This window comes from Hermetia illucens, chromosome 5 (assembly GCF_905115235.1).
Source record: "Hermetia illucens chromosome 5, iHerIll2.2.curated.20191125, whole genome shotgun sequence".
Classification (NCBI taxonomy): domain Eukaryota; kingdom Metazoa; phylum Arthropoda; class Insecta; order Diptera; family Stratiomyidae; genus Hermetia; species Hermetia illucens.
Window position 1 is genome coordinate 73521557 of NC_051853.1, and position 22449 is coordinate 73544005.

Consider the following 22449-nt stretch of genomic DNA (forward strand, 5'->3'; position numbering starts at 1 on the left):
GGTCCGACCCTAGGATGGATCTCTGCGCTACCCCCAACGTGATCTCCATCCTACTCTGAACCTCTAACCCCTCATAGGGCAGGGGCCAGTTACTCAGATAATCCCTCAATATCCGCAAGAGAGTGCCTAGAATGTCTTTTCATCTTGCGGAATAAAAGGCATTTCTGACGTAAAGCGTTACGAGGAACACCACCTGTCGAATTCGGCGGCTATGTGCTTCGGCTCGAAGAACCACATTCACGACCTCCATAATAGTATCCACCATGTATCTTCGAGCTCTGAACCCGAACTGCCGTGAGGATAACTCCCCGGTATAAGCTTTTCGAACACTTTCTGGGCCGTATCAAGCATACACAGCGATCGGTATGCAGATGGCAGCTTAAGGTCTCCTTTTTATTTGCTGACTATCTCGGGTCTCAACTCCTTTCAGCCACAAGGAAAAAATGGTCTCCTTCGGGTAAGCGTTGAATGCCCCGAGCAGCAAGTTAAACCGTTGGCAGAATACCTGGGATATCATCCGCTGGGATACCATCAGAACCTGACACTTTTTTGTTTTTCATGGTTAGAACTGCCTCTCCGAGCTCTCTTATTGTGAAAAGAAGGCAATTCTCGACGCTTTCCACGCTATTCAGATCAACCCTTAAGGGGGTTTGGGGAATAATGAACGCCCATCTGCTTGGTATTTAGTATGCAGGGTTTCCGATGAGCCCCAATTTTTCGGGTGACAAGTTTACAGACAAGTCTCGCGGGAGTGTAAACATTGTGCCAAACAACGGAACTTATAATACTCCTGCCTTCTTATCACACTCCCTGCCGATCTACGGGCCGGCAATTTCATGGAAACCTCACAAGCTGTCATTATTATTGTCGCTACCACTCTCCCGAAGCGCCCTCCAGCGCGACTCTACCTGTTACAACAGCTTCGACAAATACACACCGGCAAGTAGCGTCAACCACTTCGAACGCGATGTACTCATGATCGCTTGCTGAGAATTCTTTTAGGACTCGCCACCCGTCCATCGGCGGTGCCAGAAATTCGGGCACAAAAGTTGTGTCAGGAATGCTTCCTTCACAGCCTGGGCGTGGGGGGGGGGGGGGGGGGGGTCCTGTTTTTAAAATTACGAGCCCGGTTTTCACCGCCATTTCTAAGGTTCTTTTCTCTCTGGAGCCTGATTGAGGCACGTTACATTCAAGGGCCCTTGCATTAAAGTCGCCGCCTACCAGGATTCGAAATTTCGGCATCATCTCATTCGGCGTTAAGTAAACGCTAACAAACGATATTCGTAAATATCGAACCCAGATAAAGCCCGGAGTCAAATGCTAGTAATTGGTGAGCAATTACACTCCGGTGTATATAATATAGTATTCATTTGTAGGATGAATATCATGTTTCCAATTTTGCTCTGAAGAGTTGACATCGTCTCGAAACTCTTCTGTTTCTCTTTAAACTGATTGCCTTTAATGAATAAAAAAAAACTACTGAATGAATCGCAATACCCCCTTAAGGCAGAAAGTCCAGCTGCAACCTTGTTCGGTATTGCCTTAATTTATTGGAAAAGCCCGATCTTCGAATCGGTCTTCGGATCTTCGGTTTGACTCAATAATCAACTCGCCCATCGATATTGAATTTTGAGGAAGCAGACTAATTTGAGTTTTTGCTTGAGGTTGACACCATCCATTCGCTTGCCTGTCGAATCAATATGCCACGCCTGCTTTGTGCCTGTCCAACAGTGCGTCCGGCAACAATTGCAGCAACATCATCTGCATAACTGATCCGCGTGACTCTTCTGGCATGTCGGCGTATGCGTGCACAGTGCACATCCAGTGCGGATGTCCCTGCTCTAAAACCGAACTGCTTTGGAAATAAGTCTCCGGTGGCACATATCACTTCAGCAAGTTACTTAATCTGAAGAATTATTCGAGCACACCTCCTCCAGACAAGGAATGAATGCGTCGAGCTGCAGATATGGCCGTTAATATAATACCAGTTTATATACCATCGGATCCTAGCGTCTTCTTATTTTACATAGACAGGACTGTCTGTTCAAACTCTGTGGTGATGAAAAGCAGACAGCCTTTGGCGACTTCCACGCTTTTATCATTGATCCGTTCAGATGTGTGGTGAATAATGCCCGAACAATTCAGTTCATAAGTTTAAGCAAGCAGTGTTTCCGTAGAGCTACATTTTCTGAGTCATTGAGTCAATTTATAACTGGGTTCCAATGGGTCCTTATGCACCTCGATCACTAGCTCCGGTCAACAGCAAGCACTGCTTTTGTTTATTGCCCTGCGTATTTTTGTCATTGTGGTACATGCATGTTCATATCTGAATTAAAGAGAAGTCTGCTAAAACTCGCCATCCCTAGAGCGACGGCTCCAGTAATTCAGACAAAATTTTACATTGGGGAAACACGCTTTCCTACCTAGCTGCCGAAGTGGTGACGTGGATACGGTGTTTGAAACTACAAGATTCGTTTTTGCCGTCAGTTCCGGAATTGGCTTCCGTCTGGAGTCTAGGGGAGATTGGTTCCTCTCAAGCGCCCTGGCATTGAAGTCACCAGGATTCACCCCGCATGCCCAAGACAGCGTCCTGTAGGCATAAAGCATTCGTCAAAAGTCCAGGATCGTGCCGTTTGGTGTTAGATAGACGTTGGAAATGTTATCATTGAATACCAAATCCGGGCAAAGCCAGGGCAAGAACACAAAGTCGGTGCCGTCACGAACCCAGAACGCAACAGTATCGAATAAGCCGAGATGCCACGAAGCCTCTACGGTTAACTACGCCAGCAATTTGTGAAAGGTTGTATCCCGGAACATGCTAGTTTGTATAATGTGGATCATGTTAACGGCGACCTAGCCCTTTCCAGTCCCGCCTTGAAGATTGAACACCACCACGAACCCGCCTTGTGTGCAATAGTTTCCCCAGGCGCGCCACGATCCTTGCAGAGAACGCAATTCTCCTTTTCGTTGTAAATCTTAGATTCGTGACCTATCTGGTTTGCGGCATACTGCCATCCTGTTAGATGGGCGGTTGATTGATTCGCGTTCCGTATGGAAAACACTTCTACTCCACTATCTTTAGGCTTGATCTTAAAGCAGGTCTCGCTGGCAGCTTACGCATATATCTAACGGTCTGATCCCCCTTTGTCCCTTGGCCTTTTCCTTTGGTGTTCCAGCATTCGTATTCCTATGGGCTTGGGACAGACGGTTTGAAGGTTTTATTCTTATCTACCTTCACTAAAGACTACCAGAACGACGTCTTCTTCGGACGGGTCTTTTTCTTTCCGCTTTTCCCCCAGTTCGCTCAATGACGGCGTGTCCCATCTGCTGTTTCATCCCTTCCTGCCTCCTTTGCTGGGCGCTGCTGTGTGTAATACATTTGCGTCCAAATGCAGCCAACTCTTCCCCCTTCCATAATATTTTTTTTCAATTTTATCATTTTTAATTAAATTTTAATTAACTAAAGTAGAGAACGTGTGTACCATCGGAGGCGGAGCCATTATTGCAGTTTCTTGAGGCCTGACCTAGGCTTAGGTGATCTCATAATTCACCGAGAGATCTGCAATCAATCGGGGCGACGCGATCTAGCAATGTAGGTAACTTCACTCTGTCCAACCCAGGTCCCGAAAGGGCGGGTTCACATCACATCATTGATGTTGAAAAACAGCAGCCCACGGTATCGAGCACTGTCAGTGTATTCCGACATGTACCGGCCGCTCACGGTTAGTTCTCCACCTAGAAACTTTCTGAAGGCTACTACCTAGTAGCTAAAGAGTCAGAACTATTATATTTGCCCAAGCACCTCGGAGATATCACTTTTCGTATCCTGAGCGACCTCTTAAAGATCGCTGACGACACCTTGCTCGTTTGGCGGTTAAAGGAGGTACGCGTATCCATGGCGTCCATTGTTTCTTCAGACATATAGTGTTGTGCTTGCTCATTGGTTAAAATTTAATTTTTCTTGAGCCGATGATACCTGCGTCCATTTCTCTGTCGTTAGGGACAGTTTCTTGCTTAAGCCGCAGATCTGTGTCACGCTTTCTCAGTTGGCCCGTACCTCCTTGGTAATTCAAGTTTGTTATCGAAATAAAACTTGATTGTCGCGATATCCCTTGTTATCAGTAATTCGGGCTAGAAAGGATGACAATCATCTTTCGACTTAGGTATTACTCCACCTCGCTAATACCCCTGGGCATTCTGAACATTGTCCTCCTTGCCTGCATCTGTATGTGAAGAGGAAGAGGAGTTAATCCCAGAAGAACCTCCAGGGATGCCGTTGAGCATATCTTCATTGCCCCAATGATATCCGAATTTGATTTTATCTGCCCAGGTTAACGTTCCATAGGTAATCATTGGCCTCACTATTGTAGTATATATCCAGAATCATTTCCTTGGTATAATTGTATGTTACTTATAGCCAGTTCCGTCTGCTCCAAGCAACGCCAATTTGGGAGTAGACACGAGCTAGCATAACTAATTCACAAAAAGTGAGCGTACTCTACATAAAGACAGACGTTGATGAAATTAGGTTACAACAGTCGTTAAATAATTGCAGATGTGTAGGCAATAAATTTAAAGCGACGCCATAAAAATGTAGGATCTTTCAGACATGAAGACATGAAACAAAAGTCAAAAAGGGAGCCCAGTCATGATTACGGATGGAGAAAATTTGACACTTCAATATGGGTAAAAGATGTGGGATTTAATCAGAACCTTAGAGCGGAGGGTATATGATTAGCGGGTAGTGTAGGCTCACTATCACATTCGACACTAATATGTCCTTGGCAAAAGTGTTAAAAGTTTGCTTATCTGCTTTTGATCCTTTGATACGGGGAAAGCCGACAAATCACAAACAGTTAACTTTTGGCATTGCATAAAACCAGAACGGCAGTAGTAGTCAACAATAGAGTTAAGGTGGGGGAAGGTGTCCAAATGTGCTAGATCCTAAAAGAAGTAGCTTGAACTTTATATACTGGTGTTAAATGGCAGTTTCTTCAAAGCTATCACGGAATAAAGCTATTTCTGTTGGAGGCTATGAACTAACGAAATAGTGACAAAATGACGAATTTCGAGACTACTTGATCTCTATTGACCCCAATAGTTACGGCAAAAAATTCATCAAATATTCCTCTTGCTCTACTCATAAAATTTATTAGGACCCAGCAATTCTGTCTCACTAAAATTGCCTTTCTTATTAATTTGTACTTTTATTATACTTAATCCACTATGTAAACAATTTTTGCTGTATCTGAATACTCTATCAATTTCCAAAATTAAAGTCATTCTTAAGAAAGGCAGCCAAACATATTCAGCTATCTCATTTAGCGATCTCCGTCTTGTTATTATCTTGGGGTGGAAGAAGCGTTATTATATCTCTTCTAGTTCAGCTTCGTATTAGGGATGAAAAATGGATCAATTGGTCCTTGAAAGTTTATATTTCTTCGATATTCATAACAAAGACAAAAGCATGTATATGGCTTGACCTTGCTCTGTTTCCCTCTTGCTAAAGTGGTTTCAAGGGTACTCAAATGGAGCACTTTGAAAGGCATCATGTCCATTTGATAAAAAGTGATTTACCATATTTTTTTCTTCTATTAAAAGTGAGTAAATTGGGTAGTCCAAGAAATGCCTGCCTGGGGCCATTCCAAAAGTAGGAATGCGGTTTCATAGTTTCGATTCTGTTAATCATCAACAATGATAATCAGATTAGAAGTACATCATCCTGTGCAGCGTTAATGACTTTGGAATAATACTGGAATTATGTTAACGGGACTTCTATTTATTCTTCTAGGCATTAGAGCAATGTCTCTAGTTCACGGCAATTTATATTGGGTATACTTTTCATTTAATTTTGAAGTATGAGCACTAACTAATAATGATATTTGATTAACTGAACGCGCACAGCGAATAAGAGATTTTTGGAAGAGGCCATTCATTATTTCAAAAGTAATCAATTAGCACTTGTCACCGCGGCTGAAGATATCACCCTAGGCAGAATCACTGTAATCTATTCGCAAACATATCATATACCAACCGCTTGATCCATCATCTCGCGTATAATCCAATCGAATAGTGGCCGTATCTTACCTGGATGTAGCGTGCGACCGCTCCAGCATCAGGTGTACGTGCAATTGAAAATGAAGACTGAGCCAAAGAAGCTGGGTCTGCGCAATGATGACTCAAAGTGCACTGCAATTGATGTGACGTCTTCGGGGCCCAAGATGGTCATTTCTTTTGGACGTGGAGTTGGCGCTAGCGATGGCTTGATGAGCATATGATTCCGAGCATGGTATAAGCTTGTGGAGGTCCCCTCCAAGGCCTGCAAAATTGCACATTGGCCTAAGGAGAATGCTTTCTTCATTCATTCTCGCGTGATGTTTTCTCGTGGGTTTTTTTTCGTATTTTGGCGGGAAAGTGAAGTGATTTGGTTGGCTTTTACTTTGGCAAGGTCTGAGCATATGGCCCCCCTGACACCTCGCTGGAATTTGGATATGGCGAAGCCTCCGCAGCAATGCTGTACCAACGTATAATTCAATTATTTTCCGTTTTATGTAGCCGATTTTGCGGTTTTGATATAAATTGCAGTAACGGAGGTGAAGATCGTCAGTCAACTCTTCAGCTTCCTTTAATCAACACAATTTACCTAAGTTAGCTACTTTAGCTAAAAACAATCAAAAGATGAGAGCTTTCGTCCTTTTGTCCTGTTTGGCCATGGCCGCGGCCAGACCCGAAGCCGGATACGCTTATAACCGTCCAGGAGGTGTCGGTGGTGGACACGGTGGTGCAATCGGTGGTGGAATCGGTGGTGGATTCGGTGGTGGCGCTGGTGGATTAATTGGCGGCGGCGGCGGTGGCCACGGTGGAGCCGGAGGCATCGGTGGAGGATTCGGTGGCGGCTCAGGATTCGGTGGAGGAATTGGCGGAGGTGGATTCAGCAGTGGTGGCGGTTTTGGAGGTGTGTGAACGTTCTAGTGAAGTTTATTATCCTTGGGACTATTGTTGGATATTACAAAGACTATCTCCGTGTTTTCCAAAACTATTTTAAAGGAATATTGTATAGTGTTTGAAGGATAATACTTTGCCGATTTTTTCGAATATCTCGGAATTACCCGCGAAAAAAATAATCAGATTCAAATAGCGACAATTCTTACGCTACAAAGCTCATAAATTTCAATCTAATATGTGAAACACGAGAGTATACTTCTTATAATCTGAGCGAAATTTGGGAGCTTTTCAAATCTTTTCGAGCTACAATATGACTAACGGGAAATACGCCACACTTTTCCAAAATTTTTAAGGCGGAAACTAACTCAAACTTCCAACAATGGATACATCCCGAATATTTTTGCATACTTCCTACTTTCAATATATCTTTATTGCAGGATCCGGATTTGGAGGTGGTGCTGGATCAGGATTCGGTGGTGGTGCCGGAGGTGGATTCGGTGGTGGCGCCGGAAGCGGTTTCGGTGGTGGTGCTGGCGGTGGCTTCATTGGAGGTGGTGCTGGTGGTACTGTTGTACAGAAGCACATCTACGTCCATGTTCCACCACCAGATCAGGAAGAAGTCCGTGCTCCACGACCAATTCCAGTCGCTCAAGCCCAGAAACACTACAAGATCATCTTCATCAAGGCTCCATCTGCTCCACAATACCAAGCTCCAATCATCCCAGTCCAACCACAAAACGAAGAAAAGACCCTTGTCTACGTTTTGGTTAAGAAACCAGAAGAACAACCAGACATTGTTATCCCAACTGCTGCTCCAACTCAACCCAGCAAACCAGAAGTATACTTCATCAAATACAAGACCCAAAAGGAAGGTGGTGCCATTGGTGGTGGAGCTATCGGAGGTGGTGCTATCGGCGGTGGTGCTATCGGAGGTGGAATCGGTGGAGGAATCGGTGGTGGACTTAGCGGTGGAATCGGTGGAGGAATCGGCGGAGGAATCGGAGGTGGACACGGTGGAGACATCGGTGGTGGAGCTATCGGAGGATCCGGAATTGGAGGTGACATCTCTGGAGGACACGGAAGCACTGGACCATCATCATCATACGGACCACCAGGAAAATCTGGACCATACTAAAATAATAACGTCGATCATAGCTAGTCCTATATATCTCATCTTTTGTACATATAACTTTCCCTTAGCTTTAGGTAAACTGTGACGATTTTGCAATAAAAAACAACGGTGACAAAATTTAAATTTCTGGTTGTTTCCATTAGGAGTTGAGCTTTTCAGCACTAGCTGAACAGCAAATATTTCATTTAGTGGTGAAACTTTCTCTTCACAAATGAATGATTACCACATTAAGAGGTTTTCGCTTTTGGTCCCAACTTGGCAAATGGGGAATATCGTTTAAAAACTCACCATTTGTGAAAAAATTCTTGGCATGTCCTTTGAAATCAAGAATGTTTGAGGCTGAAGTAATCCTAGTGATTTCTACAGAATTAATTAGTAATCCCTCTTCTCCTAATTACTTTCCCAACCTATATTCATTACATTGAACTCTAGCATCAGAAATCATAAAATCTGAAGATTATCAGAAACCACGAGCGTTTTATTACTTCATAAAGCCTATGAAAACAACTTTCTTCCACAAAATACCCACTGTACAATCTTTGACTCCACGAAGCACCCAAACTGCAGGTTCCTCATTTTGTTTGCCATTTTACCATTAATTGGCGAATAATTGCTTGGCCTGGTCATCAATTTGATCATGGCCGGCTCCCATATAATCATATTCGCATCTTGCAGTGAAGATCCTCTTACGAGAGTATCGACTTTAAGTTCCACATTCAAAATGTGTTTCGTGATGAAATTCCGCATTTGAATTGTATTGTGTATGGTTTTACTCGTTTTTTGAGTAAACTGGAGGAAAGACGAGGTAAGAAACTTGCAGAGCATTAAAACTATTTACAAGTGAAAGTACTCACGAGTGGAGTACTGATGTCATAAACAAAATCAAAATAAAGTCAGTAAAAGCGCCAGCGACCTCGTCTACTTCTATTTTGTCTCCACTTCCGCGATGTCTTCTAGTGAAGATGGGCTTTCTTTCTTCTGTGGCACGAATGGGCCTCTTGGGACATGTGTGTGGGTACTGGATGGGTGCATGCACCGAGAAAATACGTAAGTGAACACAATGTCTGCACCTATCTGCCCACTTCCTAGACTTAAATAATTCAGCTTCGGTTTCTGAGTTTGTTTATATTCTGAAGAGGTTTATTTTTACTGCCGCCAACGAAAGACGTGCCAGCGTGCAGTTGCAGTGAGGCTGCAGTCCTAGTGATGTCAAGAAATTCATATTGCGTATGTTAATTACGATTCAAATATCTGAACCGTTTCTGAAAACCACTTGAATGTGTATAATGTGTGGATGACCAGAAGGGATAGGAAGGGGCTGTGGACACCTACAAAGAGTACTTTAAAAGGTGTCAAAAATTCAGTCGGAGTCGAATTTCTAATTTCTAACCAGTAAAGCATTCCAACAAATATTCCTGTTAAAAAGGCCTCTTTATTATGGCATCATTTCTGCATAAAGAACTAACAATAAGTTTTTAGCAATGCGTAGCAATGCTCTTTCTCCAAAGAGCATTATTTCAATTTTTTAACGGGCGGCGATTGGTTCTTATTTAGCGAATTGAAAATCCAGAAATTTGCTTGGAATTAATCTTGGATTTATGCGATGTATTTAAGAATGAGCAAGTCAGTCGCCTGATTTATCAGTTTTATTTTATACTTATCTGATAATTCGGCAATTTCATCTCGGACAGTTGTAATTTTCTGGTCCTCGTAGATCGTCGAGTTCATCCCGCATTCTGGAGCGCCGGTTATCGATCGCAATATTTTTGATTGAGTTTGTTGTAGTAGCATGATGTTTGAGACACCCGTTGATCCGCTGGCTTGGGATCTATAACTCTAGATAGGCTTTAAAATAGTGCTGGAGGGTAAAACTATAATCGCAGGTTAGACCTTCTCTGAAGGAGCCTGCGTAAACTTCTTGCTCTTAGATTACATAATAGTTAACGGCGCAACTACTCCAGACATCCCAGCTTTTACAATGAGCTCCACAAATTCGATACTCCTAAAATATATCTAGCAACATTTTCTTTGACAGGGGAATGCATTTATTAAAATGCAATATTCCTTCGTTTTGTCCCGTCCTGACACTCCTTAGCCTTCCCCAATTTACCACTTTCAATTTACCCATTCCCATCCCTACATTCCAATTTCAACTTTCAACGTAAACATGTAACTATTGTAATTTTAAATTAAGTACTTTTATTTTATAAAAGACTAACCAACCCAAGAATTTACTAACATTTGCACAATTCTAAATTATATTTTAATTTCCCCATTTGCACCATGCAAGCGAACAACGTGAAAATGTCATTCACTTCATTTGTTTATACCTACCTAATGTTGGAACGTTGTTGTTGATTCTGCAATGCAATGTTCCGGGATAGCGAAGGGATCATCGTGTTCATTCTTTTTTTGTTTCTAGGCAAAGCATGGAGCGTTCTTGTGGTTGCTTAGGCGGTATGAACTTCGGCGTTGAATGCCAGGTTCAGCTGGACCGAGACCGGTTAACCGATTAACGGCTGGTGAGCTGGACCGGCGACGGAACTGAGGAAGGGGGTCGAAATTTAAACATCGACGACATCCGACGTGAAGTAGAGCGTCAGCTTAAATGAAAATGAAAAATTAGGCCTTTGTCTACTATTTTAGCTTTGTTCGACCATCGTCTGGTCGCAGTGAGGAGAACCAGAGCCATTGCCAGCCTCAGCATTAAAATAAAAAGGAGCGGGTTTCTAATGCGCATTATCTTCCGTGAAGTTCTTTTCACGCAATTTCTTGGTTCTCTTGCCAAGGAGCACAGCCGTTTCGTTGAACTACAGTTTTTTTTCGGGTCGGGCCTGGTTTGCGAAACTTCAAAGAGCGACATTGCACATGACATTTTAAGGGCCGTGTTCACGGGCAGCGCAAGGTTTTTCCTAGATCTCGTGGAAAACTCTCAACAGAAGTCGCCCAGACAAACTAATTCCTCGGTGTGGACTATGGCCGAGGCCTGCTTCTTGTCAACGCGTCTCCCCTGAAATGTTTGCTAAATTTCAATATTAACTCGTTTTGCTGCTAAATTTTCTCTATTTTGTTCGCCGGAATCAATTGTTGGCTCGTCTTCCTTTCGGTACGCAACCGGGGTTGGAGGGGCACAGTTGAGTGGAATATCGGCCATTGAAGCTATTTATTTTGGTTGATTGTGGCTCGTTCCGGTGGTCAGCGGCTGCATGTTGTACATATGTCGCGCCTCGACTAGACTGAAATCTTGAGAAAAATTGGACGTTGGTGTTTTCGTAGTCGCAGTGTTTGATTGGTCTCTTAGGGACTTTGCGGTGTGTAGAGCGGACATGAGCGACAGTTTTCAAGGTGAAAAATTTTATTTGACATCTGTAAGGCGCAGGCTCGTAGAGAATGACGTAACTTCATTAAAAATCGTGAGAACTTTTTTCTTTTTTTTTGGGTTCCGAGATGGCTCTTTCCTTTAGGTCGTCTCCGACCACTCATGATGATCGCAGGCCCACTTAAGTAATTACGTATCCTGGCCTACGTTAACGTATATAGACTTTCCAGTCGGAACATCCTCACCCATACGGATTAAGCGGTCATTGGATTGCTTGATAAATATCGTCGCTATATAAGCTACAAAATCGATCATCTGCCTGTAGAGGTCCAAAAATTCTTAGGAGGATTCTTTTCTCAGACAGACGCAGGCTAATCATTCGAAACTTTTCTTACTAAGAAGAGAGCCACATGAGGACTGCCAATCACTTGTCTCGTACACTAAGAGCTTTGGCCGTATACTGAAACATTTCGAGAGGAATAGTTTTTCCAATTGATTTGAACTCAGCTAACTACCAACAACCATGTGCGGATTTCGACAAAGTAAACGACCCAAGGTTGTATTTTTCTATCTTTATTGTTTGCAGATGAACAGTGCCATTTGATGTTCTAGCTTTTGGTGCTTGCGTTGTATTTATGTACTTCCTCATGTCTTCATTAATTTACAGCCCAAGATTTCGCAGCAGTTTGTATTAGCTGTGCAACGTATGTGTAAATAACTTCATACCTAATATTTTGACATTTTTCATTTCACATGTAAAACTTCTGCTCATACCTCCTTGCCTCAGTGCATTTCGGGCGTTTATTCAACCACATCACTCCATTCCTCCAATTTTAAACTCCCAGTAGTGATGCGCTGTCTTCTCCAACAACACCTGCTCAACGCTTCCGGGTTTTACCACTGTCCCTAGTCCCTGTGTTTTCCCTTTGAATACCCTTTTACGTATCCGAGTGTTGTCCATACGTTGAATGTGGCCAGTTCATCGCAGCTCATTGATTCTTTTGGGGAGCTGGTCGTCATATATTTGGTACAACTTATGATTGTTGCTGATTATCCAATGATAGTCCTATTATTCTCCCCAGAACCCTTCTCTCCAACGATTTGACGTAGGATAGCACAAGTTTTATTATCGTTTAGCATACTTGGAGCTTTGTATTCGTTCGGCACGACCGGGTAGAAGGCTCGGTTTGTGAGCCGAATTCGGCGCTTTATTTGACCAAGTTCAAAAAGGGCAAAGTTATCTGCTTTTTCCAACTTGTACTCGTCAATCGTTATATTTTATCTAGTAGGTGTAATTTTCATCTTGGTTTCATTAATTTGTAAACGAATCCGTTACCGTGTCATGATGTTTATATCGTGGGCATATGCGACGATTTGGTAGGACTTATAGAACAGCGTGCCTTCGGTATCTGCAAGTAACTGCTCTAGTGCCAGATTTAACAGTAGAAGTTTCATTATAGGGCCCCTTGCCTTAGACCGTTGTTGATGGTGAATGGCTTCCTACATTTGGCAGGGTAGGCGTGAAATTTGAACCGCGACCTTCCACTACGACAGTCCAGCGCTTTAACCACTTGAGTCAAAAATATTATGCAGTTAAAATAACCACGAAACGCATCAAGAAACACCGTAAGTCGGGATGTATTCTATGGATACCATATAACAGAGCAAAATGTCACGTACCATGTTAAAGTAAAATTTTTGAGAAATTTTAACCATACAGTAGATTCCTTCAGGGTTTTTTCTGATTCTTGTCACCGGTTACGTCCTTCACACTGCTTCCCACTTGGCTATGCACTGAGTCATGGACTTAAGCTAAATGGCCCTCTAATTGGGGAAAAAGGCGCAGGGAGGTTAAAATGATGAAATGAAAAACCAAGATTCTCAGTTTGAGGATCGAAGCACATGAAAACGCCCACCACTGTCAATGAAAAACTCCAAACTCGTGGTTGCCTCAAGTCATTCAAAAACTCTTCTGCTATTTCTCTAGCCTCTGTCCAATCCATATTAGATCAGAGGGCGGGTTGGCTCATCGTGATCGGTTGCTCCATTTTGTTCTATCACAGACCTAGTCTGGGAATAGTCACAAGGCTTTCAAATCCCCATCCAACGTGTCAAGCCACCGTTGTTTCGGCCGGTCTTTTGGTTGCTAACCTTCGAAATTCAGATCAATCTTGGCGAGTGAGTTCTTCTTAGCACGAATTACGTAATCACACCATCTAAGTAGCCTCTCTCCACGATCGGTGCAACCCCATATCGATCGCAGATATTCTCATTTCGGAAGTCATTAAGGCGTGTCACACCGCTAGTCCAACACAGCACCTTCGCCTCCATTACCGCAGGACGCCGTTCGTTGTCTTTTATAGTCGGCCAACCCACAGAACCATAGAGGGCGACAGGGCGGACAACATTGCGATAAATTTTGGATTTGAGACGTCCGTTGATACGTCGATCACAAAGAACACTAGCTGTGGAACACCACTTCATCCAGGTTACATTAATGCTTGAAGCAATTTCATAACATGTGGATCGGTCGTCAAAAATTCTGCTTTATCCAGACTTAATCTGAAACCGTGTTGCATGAGGCCATTATTCCACTAGATAAGTTACACGTGATTAGCTTGGCTATGAGGCGCTAGGAAAATATCATCTGCATATTGGATGTTTCGCGTGACATTTTCCATAACAAGAACAAAGAGGATTGATGAGAGGGTGCTTCCTTGATGATCACCGATAGAGACACGAAGCGGATTTTATACACCCGCCACACTTCGAGTTTTACTTTCTGGATAGTGGTAGAGCAATTGATGCCAGCGCACGCGCTCTTCTGACACCTAGTGTTGTCGTAAAGCATACCAGGATGTAGGGAGGGCGATGCTTCTGGAGGTGTTCCTGTATGAGTAACGGCGTAGCGTGTATTGCGTTAATAGTTCCGCAGTTCTGATTCACGGTTATTGGAAAGATTTTGCCATTACAGTTGTGAAAAATGCTTTCAAAAATCTTAATAGTATCAGTCAGAAACCGGATTGGACAGTAATTTGAACATCCTGGTGGACTACCTCTTATTTTCCATATTGAAACTGTGGTACTTTCTTGCTCACCAGATGGGCTTCATCAATAACCCGATTAAAGAATTCACCGCTTGTCGGTCGGTAAGCAAAGTACCGTTTTTTGTTATTAACGTAAGTTTTTGATTTGCATTGGCGTGTCGCTTTTGACAAGTCGATGCAGATCTCTCTCGCGGTTTCAGTTTATGGTGATCAGGTGGCAGCGGTCACTTTTTTGCTTCTTGGTTGGCATTTTTGTAAATTTGTCAATTTTACGAGCGTTTTATCGTCGAGAAACTTATGATGGAGGCGTTTTTTTTCACGGATTTTTATTTCAACATTGTCATTCCAAAGCCAAGTATCTCGGTTAGTGAACTACTTGCCTGGCTTAATAACCCCGGGGGTTGCAAAGTTCGCTTCGTGGATCGTGTCTTTAACTCAGTTTCACGATTCTTCCAAATTCATAATGGATGCTAGTCGGGTAATCGCCACCATTTAATGTGTTGGGGGCCAATGCGTTCCTTCCACTGTTTAATCGGCTTGATTCGCAAGACGGCAATCAAGGGCCAATGTTGAGGTGCGATGGTCACAAAGGGGCAGCTTTGCAGTCACCGACGATGATAAAATGTTGGGGTCTTATTAAAAAGCAGTCAATTTGCGTTTTACCGTCGGAAGATAAGACAATCATTTGATGAACCATGTATTCACAATTATAAGGTCATGGGTGTCCGCAAAATCAATTATGCGCTCGTCAATCTCCAATCCCTTTTTTCCCGTGGAACTTGTCTCCATCTGCCTTTTCACCTTTTAGATGGGCGGCAATGATGAGGTGGTGAGCTTCATCAGCCGTTCATCAAATCGTTCGACTGCTTTTATGGCACCACAGGAACCCTCAGAGATGGCAATGGCAATGTATTCAGTTTGTGGACTACCAATATAAAGAGGTTAATAGCCACGTTTATCACGTTCGCATTTTAGGTTCCAGCTTTTTCAGACATTTTTCCGAGCCTTACGACTCATTGAATGTATTTTCTTACTGGGCCTATCACGGGACCTGTCAAGAGAGATCAGGTAGGATTTGACATAGTGAAATCACTTCAACTGAACCTTATTTACTTCCTTCTTTGATCTCAGCATTTTATTTTTGTTTTACTGAGCATTGGGCAAAGTTCGTTGCCTCAAACGCTCCTCCTTTAGCTGGACTACGGACCAGCAGACTATGTAGATAACATGCCAGAGTTATCATCCAAATACTCCGGTCTGGCTTAATATGAATTGAAGAGTACCATCGGTTTACAGGTCGAATGTTCGTCTACAAATTGATTAAAAGGCGGAAGTGTGTAACACACACTTCGATTTGGGCCGATAACTCCATTTCAGGGTCATTCATGCAGTTGAATCTACTATCCCAGGATGGCCGATAAGTAATAAGTTTTAGAACTAAAAGGCACAGTAAAGGACTAGCAAAAACTTCTTGGAAAGTCTTGGGGGAATTGGAATAACCTGATTGACGCGCCTTATGACAATCAATAAGCTTTAACGATTTCCTATGGGTAACACGTTTAAGATATCTTCCCGTAAAACAGACAGAATATTATCTTTCAAATGAAGTAATACTGAAAAATTGCAAATTTTTAATTTTTATGTCTAACAAGATGAACCGTTGTTTTCCACAATAATTACTATCTTGAATAGGATTAGTAACTCACGCGAATGTTTACGAAATTCCAATTTTCAGCCAGACAAAAAGTTTACCATGCATCCTCCTTTGCATCGGAGATGTCTGCTTGATTAATTCGAATCTATATTGCTAGGTTTAGCCGCTATTAGAGTGGGAAATTGAATTTTTGATTAGGAAGCCACTGCATATGTATGTCATGCAGAGTGACGTGACTGGCAAAATTGATTTACTATCTCAATTTGTTCTGATCCGTTCCAGGTGAAATGAATAGCGAATGTGCCCAGTTTTTCCCCAACTCCTCATTAAAAGTAATTACGTTTCTGAGCTCTATTAGCCCTCTGACTACGATTAAAAGTTTACCAGGTGATTGACCGCTCTTAATTTTTTATCTTGGAATTCTACCAAAGTTTTTCCTTTCTTACGGCTAGAATGTATCGTCCTTTTTTAAGATACATTCGGTACGGGCACGCAAATATGTGAAACTGGAAGACACATACTTTCTAATTAAATACACAAGTAATTCATTTCATTAGACACAGGGTTTCGTGTTAGACGTTAACCGGTAATAGCCCAATCTGCCACATGCAGTCTACCTTATGCCCACCGGGGCTATTAATTATTCTCCCTTCATGTGGGACTTGATAATAATTCCACAGTTCATTCCAACTAAGCCGCTCGAGCTCCTACAAACCTAACAATGTAATTGTTTTGACCTTAGCTTGTGATGTAACCGGAATGCCCGTACGAAGCCCAACCAAGTAACTAAATAGTGTGCAATTCTACCGTTAAATTGAGATGCGTTTAGCCCTCTTTTATCGTCGCGTATATAGGCGCACTGGGCCCCGATTACTTAAGCTTTTGCTGTCATCATAAGTCATAACCTTCTAATCCGTAAGGAAAAAAATCAGCAAATCATCATTAAGGCCTTTGCCGAAAAGCATTTGGGCTTTTACTTTTCGGATTTGCGCCCGCCTGCTACAGTATAAGTACTGAATTAGGGTTGCTGCGACGAAATGGATCGATATGAGTACTTGAATTCTTACGAATGGAATATTTCCAACATTTTCTATCTGTGATTCAATAGTTTTTTTTTCTTAGCAGCACCTTGATCCTCCATGAGAAAGTGTTGCGTTTTGTGGACTCATATGAGTACTTCGACGTCGATTGGCGGCTCAATTCGTCCCAGCCCTACCTACACATGTACCTACCATTTTTGAAAAAGTGACCCATCGTTACGAAAAGTTGCAGGGTATCCCCTATTGTAAGTGCGGTCACAATGGGCAGCATATTAGCAATATCAAATTGCATGTTTGCTTTAATGCGGCAATTATTGTGTCAAGTTTGGCAAAAGCAATTTTTCACTCGATGACCGATAATAACTTAGGCAATGCAACTATCATTTCGTTTTAGGTTTTTAATGACCCTCGAGTCACTCAGGTCCGTTGTAAAGTGTGGAGCAACAATTAATTGTAAACGGTGGTAACTCGAGAATGGTTCAATTCAGATGGAAGGTAATCGTTTTTCGGATTTTGCACCGTCAAATTTCCAAGCAATCAAACTTTTGAGAGCAATAATTTTACCAAAAGTGCTCGTTTTACGTGGTAGGAATCCAATTAAAGTTTAAACGATATATATATGTGTATGTATGTACCTTTGAAGTTTTTATTTCGGCCAGTATAAAAGTCAATGCTACTCGACTTGCTCGTTTTGAAACAGCCTCTAATATTTTCGATTAATAATAAAGGCCGCCATAAGATATTACCCCTATTTTATCGCCAAATATGCAGGTTTGATATTTTATTATAATACAAATTGTTTTCCATTAATAAGATATGTATTTTCACGACAATACATAACAGCCTCACCGCTTTTCTACTATTTACAAAAAGAAAGATCCTTATCTCAAATGCAGTCTGCAGGATTAGTGCTAGACTCCTGCCCTAAGCTAACGGAATTTCCTGGGTTCATTAACGTATCACAGAATTTCCACTAGTGGACGTGATGCTACCCGTTGCACTGGAGAACATTGGCACTGAAGATCTGATGTCTGATGCGTCCATAAGTGGGGCATACACATAGAAAATACTCGGTGGATTCCGCTTCCTTATGAACATATGTTCAGCTAGTGACTTATGGCCTGTCAAAATGCCTACCATACTCCTGCAATTCCTCCTGCTTTTCAACAGGATAAACTTTGCGGTATGTATGATTGGTTTTGACAGGAACATTTTGGGGTATCTAACAGCATTTACGCTCTGCCACCTGTCATTGTGGGAAGCATGTTCCCAGTTTTTGAAGACAGCCTTAGCTATTGTTAATGATACTACAATTGCTAGTTCCGATCCTGGGATGGGGAGATTGAGCCCTTTTTTGCTAAAGCAGCCGAGGTTTCATTTCCCTCTACGCGGCAGTGACCAAGTATCCAGAGTAGTTCCATCGTGTCGAATCTAGAGATGGAGTTCAAACGGTTTCTACATTCCTGAACAATTTTCGAGGCAACCAAAGGACTACTCAACGCCCGCAATACAGCCAGGCTATCACTGCAGATTGCGATACGCCAGCCATTCAACCGCTTGTTAATCACTCAGATTGCCGCCCTTACGATCGCATATAATTGGGCTTGAAAAACCGTCGCATATTGTCCCAAAGAAAAAGCCCACTTCTCGTCATCATTCGAGGGTAGACTTCGGGCCAGGACCCTGCTCTGTTTTTGAGCCATCGTTGTAGCAGACTTCCGTATATCCCGCCACGCATTCCTCTGGGACTTCCCAGTTCTCTCTGTTTCAGGGCAACTTCATATCTTCTACCAAATAAATGTATGGGGACCCGAAAATCAGAAGGCATTGTAAGAACGGGACTCAGTACTCCCAATAACTCTGACAATGCTCTGTACCTCCACATCCTAGTCTATCAACTGCTCTCATTGCAGTGCTTTGAATAAATATATCCAGGGGCTGCAAATTGAATAATGCATTTAGAGCTGCGCTGGATGTTGAGCTCGTGGCACCGGTAGTACCCAGATACACAGTTCTTTGCAGTGCCACTAGTTTACGGTGAAAACCTTTTTGTCTCACCTTAACCCACCAGTACGGATGCATAAGCGAACATCGGTCTACAGCACATAAACTGTGAGAGCTCGTTTCAATTTTACATCTATATGTTTGTTCCAAAGAAGCTTTTTATCTAGAGTGACTTCCAGATATTTAACTTCTACGAAGAGTTGAAGGGCTAAACCCCTCATCACTGGGGGCAAAGTCCACACAGTTTTCTGATTTTTGTAAATAATACCATTGTGGTTTTATTTAGATTAATTGAATTTCCATGCCTGAGGCACTATCAAATCAACGGCACGTTGTATATTTCTACACACCGTTCCAAGATCGCGCTTAACAGAAAGCGCAGCCACGTCATCAACATAAACTTGAGTGTGTATTGGCAAATTTTGCAGTTCGCATAGTAATGAGTCGATCAGCATACTTCACAGAAGTGGCGATAGCACACCTCCTTGGGGCTAGCCTTTCCTTGCCTCTGCTGTTAGGTAGCGATCAACATCCACTTCAGCACACAGCAATCTCTGCTTTAGCACAGAATAGATCCACTTATCGTCAACACAATGAGCTCTGGCGGCATCACATAGTTTTTGGAATAGCGCACAGTCAAACGCCCCTTCAATGTCTACGAACACCCCTATCGCATACTCACTCTTCAGAATTGCATCCTCTAGCTTTCCGCAGTGGTAAGCATTTTGGTTTTCATTCAGTGGATGCGACTAAACCGCGAATGTGACGCTCAACCAGTCTCTCCAAATCTTTCAGCAAGAATAAAGTCAACCTGATTTGTCTGAAGTTCTTTGGACTAGAATAGTCATCTTTCCCAAACTTCGGTATAAAGACTGTCTTAACCTTCTGCCAAGATGTAGGCACATAGCCCAAAACAAGACGTGCTAGAAAATTATTTCTTAGCAATCGCTCTAAGTGCTCCATACCCTCATTTAGCATTGCTGGATAGATGCCATCCATGCCATTTCCTTTGAAGTGTTCAAAGGACAGTATGTAGCTCTTACCCTTCATTGGTAACAGCCGTTTTCGCAGTATTCCAGTTCACCCTGTAACACTCGCGCATTGGAGGGGTTGCAAGAAGCGTCAACTCTTCCCCTACGACTTCTCTCACCCGTTCTCCCGGATAGAGTACTTCCAAGAGGGTCTGTACTGATTCCTGGAGCTCGAACAGCTACTGAAACAGGTTGTATGGCGACCTTCCAATAGCAGCTGATCATCTCCACTCCATCTAGTTCCCAAACCCAACAGCGAATGGCAAGCTTAGACGACAGACTGGTACCCCTTTCTACTCATCCAAGACTTTGCGCATTATTTAATAAACTGTCGTGTTTTCTCGACCTTGGAACTCTTCAAGGTTAACCTGAAAATCCCTGCAGCTCCCGAGGATAGTCCAAAGATAGCATATGAACATCTTTCGGACTCTTGCAGTTCACATGGAGGACTTTCGGCTTGCGCAATGCGACGCAAACCTTCTAGAGAGTCATCCACTCTCTGGGTGACGTTCTGGTCTTCCACTGAGTTCAAGCATTTAGCACACCCCGCGTGCATTTCCCAACGTCTCCTTCACAATAGGTCTAATTCTTAACGTTGAAAAGGGCAGATTTCTCCAGCGGCAGGTGGAATTCCTAGGTCATTCCTCGATAGCATACAATCTAACTCCAACTCCATCCAAATACAGGTTTAAGGAGCGCGAAATCTCCGAAAAGGGACCTAGGCCATATTTTCCGGTCGTTTTTTGTAAGGAAATATTTTGCTCGGTGCACGTTCTTACGCATGTCGGCATTTGGACAACAAAACGACTAGTCTCCCGCAAACATTTCTGGCCGTCCCTGAACAAGGGCGTAAACTCCTGGGCCAGTCAGTGCATCGTGTGCCAGAGCTGTCAAGTCACTTGGTGTGCTAGGAAGGAAGTAGCTGTGTTCCGTAAGTCGACAAAACGCTTCCACACAATACTCCTCAACATTATTGACCCTTTGCGAGACTCCCACGGTTAGAAGTATAGCCTCCCGTAGCCTCCTGATCATTGATCAGTTTACGCGGTGGCCTGAGGCAATACTTATGAATGACATAATAGCACAGTCATGTACTGAGGCCTTCTGTTGAGAAAGAAGTGCTTTTATGTTCCGCCATTATCATCACAGACCAGGGAATGCTCGGGAAGCTCCTGGGATTCAAACATCATCGAAAACTGCATATCCCCGCAGTCCAATGGGATGCTAGAACGTTGGCACCAGACGCTGAAAGCAGCCATTATAACGCACTACGAGCCGTTCGGGCCGCAGGCCTTGCCTTTAGTTCTGTTTGTCCTCCGTACAGCCGTCCGTGAAAAGCTTGCTCCCAGCCCAGCTGAGTTGGCGTCCGGGGAGAATCTTCAACTCCATGACGACCTGGTCCTCGACAAGAGAGACGTTCTTGAACAGCTCCAAATTTCCCAAACCCTCCTCCGCCATCTCTTCACACCCAACCGTTCACACTCCTAGGGAATCCGAAGTGTATACCCACTTTTTGGTGAGGACCGATGCTCCAAAAGCCCTTTCAGCTAGGATACGAGGGCCCTATAAGGTCCTTGAGCACGGGGAGCGTACGATCAGCCTGGGCGTCGGTGGCCGAAGATGATCTCCTTTCTTTCAGGAAGCAGACGCCGCGATCGTTTGACGTCCGCCAGTCGATCGCGGCCACGTAGCCCGCCACGGGCTATCGCCAAAACCCCTAGGTTTCAGCAACTAAACTAATACGCGGCCGAGTTGCAATCTGACGAATAATTTATGCCAATGTTGACCTTGGCTCAACTGTTTGACGCCCCAACTTCTCCCTTTTTGGGTGTAATGCTGTAAAACCTTGCTCTTAGTGGCTGTGTAACTCACTAATAGTCTCGGTAGACGAGAGGCTTGGCTCCTGAAGAGGCACATATCACCCTCAGAAAAGGACAGATTGGCTTCCAGGGGACTATATTCCGCTTCAGTCTATCCTGCAATCCACTGCTTGACCTCCGAAAGTGGAGTAACTCCAAATAACTTCATCTCTTTCCCTGTTCTCAGCATTTTATTTTTGTTTCGCTGAGGGTGGTATAAAGTACGTTGCCTTAAACCCCTACTCCTTTGCCTGGACTTGGGACTATTATAATATGTTTTGTAAATATAGCGGAGTTTCAAACAATTGTCTTAATAATTGTCAATAACACATGCTTGAAAGGAAACCATGAATCGCAGTCAAGACGCCTAGCTTCCGATTTCCGAGCTTTTCTTTTCTCCTGTTAAATTGTGCGGGAA

At 43.2% G+C, this 22449-nt stretch overlaps 2 protein-coding genes across 3 annotated transcripts in view; both read left to right on the forward strand.

Annotated features, from left to right (window-relative positions):
• LOC119657389 (RYamide receptor-like) overlaps window positions 1-22449 on the forward strand; it is a 290267-nt gene that overhangs the window by 211074 nt on the left and 56744 nt on the right. The window lies entirely within an intron of this gene.
• On the forward strand, window positions 6595-8200 carry LOC119657390 (glycine-rich cell wall structural protein). Its single transcript, XM_038064276.1, has 2 exons — window positions 6595-6955; window positions 7383-8200. The coding sequence occupies exons 1-2, from the start codon at window positions 6679-6681 to the stop codon at window positions 8078-8080; spliced, it is 975 nt and encodes a 324-aa protein (XP_037920204.1). The 5' UTR covers window positions 6595-6678; the 3' UTR covers window positions 8081-8200.